Source organism: Narcine bancroftii, chromosome 8 (genome assembly GCF_036971445.1).
Source record: "Narcine bancroftii isolate sNarBan1 chromosome 8, sNarBan1.hap1, whole genome shotgun sequence".
NCBI classification, from domain to species: Eukaryota; Metazoa; Chordata; class Chondrichthyes; order Torpediniformes; family Narcinidae; genus Narcine; species Narcine bancroftii.
The window spans coordinates 64,668,914-64,679,253 of NC_091476.1; the positions used below are offsets into that span (position 1 = coordinate 64,668,914).

Sequence of the window (10,340 nt, forward strand, 5' to 3'; positions counted from 1 at the left end):
CCCGAGGCTCTCCCGAACACCCGAGGCTCTCCCGAACACCCGAGGCTCTCCCGAACACCCGAGGCTCTCCCGAACACCCGAGGCTCTCCCGAACACCCGAGGCTCTCCCGAACACCCGAGGCTCTCCCGAACACCCGAGGCTCTCCCGAACACCCGAGGCTCTCCCGAACACCCGAGGCTCTCCCGAACACCCGAGGCTCTCCCGAACACCCGAGGCTCTCCCGAACACCCGAGGCTCTCCCGAACACCCGAGGCTCTCCCGAACACCCGAGGCTCTCCCGAACACCCGAGGCTCTCCCGAACACCCGAGGCTCTCCCGAACACCCGAGGCTCTCCCGAACACCCGAGGCTCTCCCGAACACCCGAGGCTCTCCCGAACACCCGAGGCTCTCCCGAACACCCGAGGCTCTCCCGAACACCCGAGGCTCTCCCGAACACCCGAGGCTCTCCCGAACACCCGAGGCTCTCCCGAACACCCGAGGCTCTCCCGAACACCCGAGGCTCTCCCGAACACCCGAGGCTCTCCCGAACACCCGAGGCTCTCCCGAACACCCGAGGCTCTCCCGAACACCCGAGGCTCTCCCGAACACCCGAGGCTCTCCCGAACACCCGAGGCTCTCCCGAACACCCGAGGCTCTCCCGAACACCCGAGGCTCTCCCGAACACCCGAGGCTCTCCCGAACACCCGAGGCTCTCCCGAACACCCGAGGCTCTCCCGAACACCCGAGGCTCTCCCGAACACCCGAGGCTCTCCCGAACACCCGAGGCTCTCCCGAACACCCGAGGCTCTCCCGAACACCCGAGGCTCTCCCGAACACCCGAGGCTCTCCCGAACACCCGAGGCTCTCCCGAACACCCCCTCTCTCGCCCGAACTCCCCCTCTCTCGCCCGAACTCCCCCTCTCTCGCCCGAACTCCCCCTCTCTCGCCCGAACTCCCCCTCTCTCGCCCGAACTCCCCCTCTCTCGCCCGAACTCCCCCTCTCTCGCCCGAACTCCCCCTCTCTCGCCCGAACTCCCCCTCTCTCGCCCGAACTCCCCCTCTCTCGCCCGAACTCCCCCTCTCTCGCCCGAACTCCCCCTCTCTCGCCCGAACTCCCCCTCTCTCGCCCGAACTCCCCCTCTCTCGCCCGAACTCCCCCTCTCTCGCCCGAACTCCCCCTCTCTCGCCCGAACTCCCCCTCTCTCGCCCGAACTCCCCCTCTCTCGCCCGAACTCCCCCTCTCTCGCCCGAACTCCCCCTCTCTCGCCCGAACTCCCCCTCTCTCGCCCGAACTCCCCCTCTCTCGCCCGAACTCCCCCTCTCTCGCCCGAACTCCCCCTCTCTCGCCCGAACTCCCCCTCTCTCGCCCGAACTCCCCCTCTCTCGCCCGAACTCCCCCTCTCTCGCCCGAACTCCCCCTCTCTCGCCCGAACTCCCCCTCTCTCGCCCGAACTCCCCCTCTCTCGCCCGAACTCCCCCTCTCTCGCCCGAACTCCCCCTCTCTCGCCCGAACTCCCCCTCTCTCGCCCGAACTCCCCCTCTCTCGCCCGAACTCCCCCTCTCTCGCCCGAACTCCCCCTCTCTCGCCCGAACTCCCCCTCTCTCGCCCGAACTCCCCCTCTCTCGCCCGAACTCCCCCTCTCTCGCCCGAACTCCCCCTCTCTCGCCCGAACTCCCCCTCTCTCGCCCGAACTCCCCCTCTCTCGCCCGAACTCCCCCTCTCTCGCCCGAACTCCCCCTCTCTCGCCCGAACTCCCCCTCTCTCGCCCGAACTCCCCCTCTCTCGCCCGAACTCCCCCTCTCTCGCCCGAACTCCCCCTCTCTCGCCCGAACTCCCCCTCTCTCGCCCGAACTCCCCCTCTCTCGCCCGAACTCCCCCTCTCTCGCCCGAACTCTTTTTAAAAACTCTATTTAAAAGATTTTTGAACAGCAAACAATCAAATAATTTTAAATAGTCAATTTTTATATATAAAAAAAATCCCTCCCACCTCTTCAGCCAGCTCCCTTAAGGGGAGCCAAATGGAACAAAATCTATACAGTACTTCAAAGTATTTCCAAATTCATATACTTCAAATAAAAAGACTACATTTTAACAAAAAAGGAATAATGATCATGCAAATTACATGTTTTTTTTCCCAAAATAATACAAGCTCTGAATTAATTATCCCAACGAGCTATATTAATCTCTTCATTATCTTTCCAGGTACTAGCTACACATTTTCATGCTACAGCCAACACTAAACGTTCAAATGCAATCTGAAATTAATCCAACCCCAATCCTTTCAAAGAGACCATATAACCCAACAAAAAAAAATCAATGGGTCTAATGGTAATTTAGTTTTGAATAATTTTTCCAGAACCAACCTAATTCCTTCCCAGTTCCAGTATATCGTCCTCATCACAAACAAAGTCCAAATTACTAATTACTCCAAGTTTCTCTGGAGTCAAATATAACTGATGTAAAAAATTGTAATTAACCATTCCATATCTTACATTCATCAATTTAGTTACACTTTCATGACACATAACTTCCCAATTCTCTTGAGGGATAATATAAATTAAATCACTTTCCCATTTAGCCCTAGATTTCTCCCATTCCGATTTATCCATACTTTCCTGTAACAAATGATACATATCAGAAACGTAGCCTTTCTTTGGTATAGAGGAAATCAAATATTCAAATTTCATCAACATGGGTAAATTCATCTCTTTACCATAATTATCTTTTATCAGTGCTCTCAGCTGATAATACACAAATAAAGAATTTACAGATATATCAAATTTCTCCCTCAATTGATTAAACGAAAGAAACTGGCCTTCTTCAAAACAATCCTGGACGATCTTAATACCCTTAAAATTCCATCTCCTTAAATGATTATTAAACATTGAAAAAGGAATAAGTTTATTATGGTATCTTCTTTGGCTTGGCTTCGCGGACGAAGATTTATGGAGGGGGTAAATGTCCACGTCAGCTGCAGGCTCGTTTGTGGCTGAATGGTCCGATGCGGGACAGGCAGACACGGTTGCAGCGGTTGCAGGGGAAAATTGGTTGGTTGGGTGTTGGGTTTTTCCTTCTTTGTCTTTTGTCAGTGAGGTGGGCTCTGCGGTCTTCTTCAAAAGAGGTTGCTGCCCGCCGAACTGTGAGGCGCCAAGATGCACGGTTTGAGGCGATATCAGCCCACTGGCGGTGGTCAATGTGGCAGACACCAAGAGATTTCTTTAGGCAGTCCTTGTACCTCTTCTTTGGTGCACCTCTGTCACGGTGGCCAGTGGAGAGCTCACCATATAACATGATCTTGGGAAGGCGATGGTCCTCCATTCTGGATACGTGACCTACCCAGCGCAGTTGGATCTTCAGCAGCGTGGATTCGATGCTGTCGGACTCTGCCATCTTCAGTACTTCGATGTTAGGGATGAAGTCGCTCTAATTAATGTTGAGGATGGAGCAGAGACAACGCTGGTGGAAGCGTTCTAGGAGCCGTAGGTGATGCCGGTAGAGGACCCATGATTCGGAGCCGAACAGGAGTGTGGGTATGACAACGGCTCTGTATACACTTATCTTTGTGAGGTTTTTCAGTTGGTTGTTTTTCCAGACTCTTTTGTGTAGTCTTCCAAAGGCGCTATTTGCCTTGGCGAGTCTGTTGTCTATCTCGTTGTCGATCCTTGCATCTGATGAAATGGTGCAGCCGAGATAGGTAAACTGGTTGACCGTTTTGAGTTTTGTGTGCCCGATGGAGATGTGGGGGGGGCTGGTAGTCATGGTGGAGAGCTGGCTGATGGAGGACCTCAGTTTTCTTCAGGCTGACTTCCAGGCCAAACATTTTGGCAGTTTCCGCAATACAGGAAGTCAAGCGCTGAAGAGCTGGCTCTGAATGGGCAACTAAAGCAGCATCGTCTGCAAAGAGTAGTTCACGGACAAGTTTCTCTTGTGTCTTGGTGTGAGCTTGCAGGCGCCTCAGATTGAAGAGACTGCCATCCGTGCGGTACCGGATGTAAACAGCGTCTTCATTGTTGAGGTCTTTCATGGCTTGGTTCAGCATCATGCTGAAGAAGATTGAAAAGAGGGTTGGTACGAGAACGCCTGAGCAAGCATGGTGTCGGCAAGTGCAACGACAATGGGTGCCTCCTGTTGGAGCTGTGCGCAGAACAGCAGCTTGTCATTACAAACACCCTTTTTCAGCAGAGGGACAGCCTGAAGACTACCTGGATGCATCCCCGATCCAAACACTGGCACCTCCTGGACTACGTCCTGGTGCGAGAAAGACAAACGAGATGTGCTCCACACCAGGGTCATGCCCAGCGCGAAATGCCACACTGACCACCGGCTGGTTCGCTGCAAGCTCAACCTTCACTTCCAGCCAAAGCCCAGGAACAGTAAAGCCCCCAGAAAGAGGTTCAATGTTGGAAACCTGCAGTCAGACGAAGTGAGAGGAAACTTCCAGGCAAAGCTCGACGATGCAATCCGCCTCACGGACTCGTCCCCTGAAACCCTCTGGGATCAGCTGAAGACTACCATACTGCAATCCACTGAAGAGGTACTGGGCTTCTCCTCCAGGAAAAACGAGGACTGGTTCGATGAAAACAGCCAGGAAATCCAGGAGCTGCTGGCGAAGAAGTGAGCTGCCCACCAGGCTCACCTTACAAAGCCACCTTGGCCAGAGAAGAAACAAGCCTTCCGTCGCGCATGCAGCCATCTTCAGCGCAAACTCTGGGAGATCCAAAATGAGTGGTGGACTAGCCTCGCCAAGCGAACCCAGCTCAGCGCGGACATTGGCGACTTCACGGGTTTTTACGAAGCTCTAAAGGCTGTGTACGGCCCCTCGCCCCAAGTCCAAAGCCCGCTGCGCAGCTCAGACGGCAAAGTCCTCCTCAGCGACAAGATCTCCATCCTCAACCGATGGTCAGAACACTTCCAATCTCTTTTCAGTGCCAACCGCTCAGTCCAAGATTTCGCCCTGCTCCAGCTCCCTCAACAGCCCCTAAGGCTAGAGCTGGATGAGATCCTCACCCGGGAAGAGACATATAAGGCAATTGAACAACTGAAAAGTGGCAAAGCAGCAGGTATGGATGGAATCCCCCCCCCCAGAGGTCTGGAAGGCTGGTGGCAAAACACTGCATGTCAAACTGCATTAGTTTTTCAAGCTTTGTTGGGACCAAGGAAAACTGCCTCAGGACCTTCGTGATGCCATTATCATCACCCTGTACAAAAACAAAGGCGAGAAATCAGACTGCTCAAACTACAGGGGAATCACGTTGCTCTCCATTGCAGGCAAAATCTTCGCTAGGATTCTCCTAAATAGAATAATACCTAGTGTCGCCGAGAATATTCTCCCAGAATCACAGTGCGGCTTTCGCGCAAACAGAGGAACTTCTGACATGGTCTTTGCCCTCAGACAGCTCCAAGAAAAGTGCAGAGAACAAAACAAAGGACTCTACATCACATTTGTTGACCTCACCAAAGCCTTCGACACCGTGAGCAGGAAAGTGCTTTGGCAAATTCTAGAGCGCATCGGATGCCCCCCAAAGTATTATGGTATAACGTAGTTTGAATTGATAAGTTTACCCTTCGACCCTAAAACCATATTTCTTTTAACCCATACCTTTAACAAATGTTTTAATACCGGCATATTACATTCCTGCAATAAATATAAACTGGTGTACCTCAACTTCAGAAATACAAGCCATTTCCACCTTGGCCCAACTCGGGGGTTGGTCCATATCCATCAATCTACTCACAAATTTCAACTAAGCTGCTTCATAATAATTTTGAAAATGAGGTAACTGAAGTCCACCTAATGTATATTTCCATGAAAGTTTGTGCAGAGCTACTCGTATTAATTTTCCCATCCATAAAAATTCCCGTACTGCTCTATTCAAATCCTGAAAAAAACCCTTTGAAAGTAAACATGGTATGGACTGAAATCCATTTAATCAAATGGATTTAATCAAATCCATTTTAATCCTTTTAAATAAAGGAACATAATTTAATTTATATAAAGATTGATAATCTGCATTTACTATTACTCTTAGAGATTTAATTCTATCTGACCATTTTAATTATATAATATTTTTATATTCTGAATAATCTCCTTCCCCGACTGGTAATATTTCACTCTTATCCCAGTTAACCTTATATCCAGATAACTCTTCTCTCTCTCTCTCACACACACTGTTTTGTGTATTCATGACTGCTGCACTATGCATGGGTTAACTCGCTGGACTGCTTGCCAGACAGACTTTCAGACTGTGCCTCGGTACATGTGACAATGAATGTGGGGTGGGGCCTGGCTGTGTTTAGTACCAGGCCGTGTTACCCGAGGCTCCCTCCTCGGGTGGACTGGGTGCTTTTTTCCACCCCCACTGCTCTCTGTCTCTGCGAGTCGAGCAGGGTGCCTGACCCTGTCCCTGCCTCTTGCCACACAGCTTGCTCCAGGCCTACGACGAGCACCAGCGGCTCCTGAAGCAGAACTCCAGCAAGAAGCGGGCAGCCGAAAACGGGTGAGTTTACCCATCCCCAGCAGAGCGTGCCACCTCCTGGCAGCAGCATTTGTGCCCTTCAGGGGCACCAAAAGTGTGGAGTGCCAGTGACCTTCCAGAGCCATCTGTAACTGCCCCCACCCCAAGATGGGTGACTGCAGCAGCCGCCCCTCTGTCGCGTGTATCCACAAGAGGCCGTGGATCGCCGGGAAGACCTGCCCCACGCTCCAGCACATCTCTACATCCCGCGTCCTCAAGAGAGACAAAGCAGGCCCCACCACCGACACCCTATAACAGCTCTCTCGCCTGGAAAAGACCCATCCCATCCATCCTCCCGCCAGCGAGAGTGGGTCACAAGTATTTGATCACACACACACACACCAGATTAGTTCCTTTCCTGATGTTTTTCGGGTTAAAATGTTGCTTTTCCTCTGTTTCTCCGGATCTCTGCTCAGTGTATTTACTGCTGGACTACGCATGGGTCGACCAGTTTGACCTTCACCAAGCGAGGATCCTCAGTGCACCATTTTCGTGTGTCCTGCCGGTCCAGGGATTGCTTGTCAGTTCCCGGGAGCCCCACCCCCCCTTACAGTGCAGAGGGAGGGAAGCCTCGCCAGTGGAGGGGGAGGTCACTGGCTCAGCTCTGACCCCAGCGCTCCCTCGTCATGCGTCAGATTTTGATCTGCTTTGCACCCCGGCCTTGCAGGATGGAGGAGCCAGAGGAGAAGAAAGCCCGGGCGGAGGACAGTGCGGCGGTTAGTGTGGCCTCCGCCACTGCCACCAGCCCGGCCACCCTCACCAGCAGTGACACCAGCACCAGTCAGGCGGCTTACAACTACAGCGCGTGGTATCAGGTACGGTACGGCGCTAGCACCCAGCTGTAGGAGTGGCATCAGCAGGCTGGAGAGGACGCGGATAAGATTCACCGGGGCGGGGGCTTGACACCAGGGTAACAGGCCCTTGTGTGCGTGGGGGGTACTGGTACATGCAAACTCCTCCCCGACAGCTCCAGATTCAAACCTGAATTCTAAGGAGAGGCCAAATTTCAATCATGTTCACTTCTGGTCACCTGATGACAGGAAGGATGTGGGTTTTGGAGAGGGGGGCAGAGGAGATTCACCAGGATGTTGCCTGAATTGGAGAACGTGTCTTATGGGGCAAGGTTAGCAGAGCTGGGGCTTTTCTATTTGGAGCGAAGAATGACAAGGAGACTTAATAGAGGTCGACAAGATTACACTGGACATTTGGACATCAATTCTCTCCACCCACCACCCCCCCCCCCAGCAATTTGCTTCCTGAAAACAAATTTGGGATTATGACAGCCAACTTCAGACTGAACCACAAGATCATTTCAGATTTGCTGTTTCATGCAGGAAGTTGGAAAAACACTAAATTAACCATTAGTGAATGAAGCGCATTTAATCGCATCGTGACGCTGACACGTTGCGTCTGTTCGGCCGACCCTAAAATGTTCTGCCGCCGATTTTCATTGGTACTCAGCATTTGATGCTTCTTGTTGGTGCCTGAACTGTAGTCGGCCGGTGTCAACAGATTCTAGGGGCCCTGACGCCGCTTTCCCGCGGCCACAATGTCCCAGTGAAACCTTCCACCATGTTTGGCACTGACCGCGCCAGGAGCGGCCAGGATGATTGCAGGAAATGAATTGTCAATTACACGTTGCCCTGTGGTTTTGTCTTCTTATGAAATGGACTTCAAATATGACAGTAAATCACAAAAAGAGATTATAGCTTTTTAAAAAAAGAGGTACGTGATGGGAAGATTTTAATGGTAATTTTCACAATCAGCACCCCAAAATTCAGGAAGTGAAATAATGTCCAGTTATGAGAGACATAGATAAGGTAAAAGGCCAGCAACTTTTTTCCCAGGGCGAGAGTGGCGATAAGGGGATGAAGGTTGATGGGAAACATCGGGGGTAATTTTTTTTACACACACCGAGAGTGCCTGGAATGCGTTGCCAGGAGGTGGTAGTGGAGGGGGGTAAAATAGGGACATTTAAAGGACTCTTAGGTTGCAGGCTTACGAGAGTGAGGTAGGGAAGGTTTAGTTTGTCGAGTGGGTTGCTATTGGTTGGTGCACATCGTGGGACGAAGGGCCTGCCCTGTGCTGTGTGGGGCTTAGATAAGGGCAAACAGTCTTGTCAGTGTGGGGAGGGGGGATGGAAAGTTGAGAAGGGAAAAAAGGCTTGAAAGGGATCCAAGGGGCAGGTTTTCCACACGCAGTGGTGGGTGAGCGGGGACACGGGTAAGACAGGGTTATGGGCCCAAGGGTCAACAGGGACCAAGGGTCAACAGGGACCAAGGGTCAACAGGGACCAGTTGGGGCAAAAGGCTTGTTGCCCCTGCCATGGGCCTTGAACCAGAAGCTGCCACGTTGCCGCATCACAGAGATGAGGTGACCGTGATTTAGTTTGGACGCAAAGCCCAGTGGCAGCCCACCACCCAACTATCCACCACTGATTTGCCTGCCTACCCACCCCCCCACACCCGTCTTTGGACCATGGGAGGAGGCCAGGGCATGCAGGCAAAACTCACGCAGGTCACGGGGAGAAAGTATGGACAGCGGCAGATTCAAACCCGGGTTGCTGGTGCTGTGATCCCGTGGCGCTGCCACAGACCTCACGTTGGGCCCCTTTATAGTTGGGATGGGGTAGGGAATTGGTGGAGGTGGGTTCTTGCTTATTCCTGTCCGTTTCTTTCCGATCTTCCAGCCCTATGGATCGTATGGATATCAGAGCCCTTGGAACTACAGTCAGTATTACCCGCACAGCTGAGTGACGTGTTCTGTGCCTGAAAGAATGGGAACTGTGTACTTACTGAAACCGGTGGGGGGAGGTGTGGGGCCCATTTGTGCCCTCCTTCCCCCTCCATCTTCTCCCGTCACCCTTTTTTCTAAACACGTCAACTGAACATCCTCTCTCTGCTCCGCCCGGAAATGGAGTCCCACCCAGTCGGTGGCGCCCAGCGACTTGGCCGCAAGGACGGACCATGAAATGGCCGGGGCAAGGTGAGTTCCTGGCACGTGGTCTTGCCTGTGGTTCCCTGCTATCCCCCCTTGATGAAGACAGGGCCGGCTGGTGCGTGCGGTGTTTGGCCTCTGGCCACGGGTGGGGATTTCTCCGGGTTGAGGTTTCCAGCCAGATTTTTTTTGTGGGGGGCGGGGGGGGAAATTGGCCAGAGCCACCCTGCGCTCCTGGCAGCAGATTCTTATAGCTGGTAAAGCACAGTTCAACTGCCCTGGCCAGGAGGCAGGAATCCCCCCCCCCCCCATCCTCTCCTCCCAAGCAGAGGGAGAGGCAGGCTCCACGTCTACTCAGCAACTACACCGGCTGTTGGAATGGTTGCCAAACCACATGACGTTCAAACTTTTGTTTTCTGTACAAATTCTCATTAGAGCAAAACATTCTACATGCCAATATTTTTTATGGATGTAATGTTCCTTTCTGTTTTTGAAGAGATGGTATAAATAAAAGGAACCTTGGAAAATCCCGATCGATTTCTGTGCGTGTAATCACCACGTTCCCTTGGCGGGGCGGGGTGGGGCTGTTGAATGAGGCGCAAAGGTCTCTGCACCCTGCTTTTGCAGACGTCACCGGTGGTGTTGGCGGGGGTGACATTTTGGCCTTGGGCACGCTGTCCCAATCTAGCCAGGTCAGAGGAGGGGTGTTCCTCGCAGACTGGTAATGATTGTCGACAGGTTCGCAAGCAGTAGAGGTCGGGTTGGGCCCTCATTCTGACTGCTGTTCCATTACCCGCGGCTGGGTAATGATATCCTTGGATATCCTTGGATCTGGAAGTCCGAGTTGCAGCTCCTGTCGGGGAATTTACAGTGATTGGCCGCACTTGAGGTGGTCAGTTCTGGACC

At 52.6% G+C, this 10,340-nt stretch overlaps 1 protein-coding gene across 2 annotated transcripts in view; it reads left to right on the top strand.

Annotated features, from left to right (window-relative positions):
• Window positions 1–9,963, top strand: part of LOC138740782 (pre-mRNA-processing factor 39-like) — a 66,070-nt gene extending 56,107 nt beyond the window's left edge. For both annotated transcript variants that reach the window (XM_069893863.1, XM_069893864.1), the window contains exons 12-14: window positions 6,405–6,479; window positions 7,165–7,312; window positions 9,187–9,963. In XM_069893863.1, coding sequence (XP_069749964.1) covers window positions 6,405–6,479; window positions 7,165–7,312; window positions 9,187–9,249 — 286 coding nt within the window. In that variant the 3' untranslated portion in view covers window positions 9,250–9,963. The remainder of the gene's footprint in view (window positions 1–6,404; window positions 6,480–7,164; window positions 7,313–9,186) is intronic.
• The last annotated feature ends 377 nt before the right edge of the window (window positions 9,964–10,340 follow it).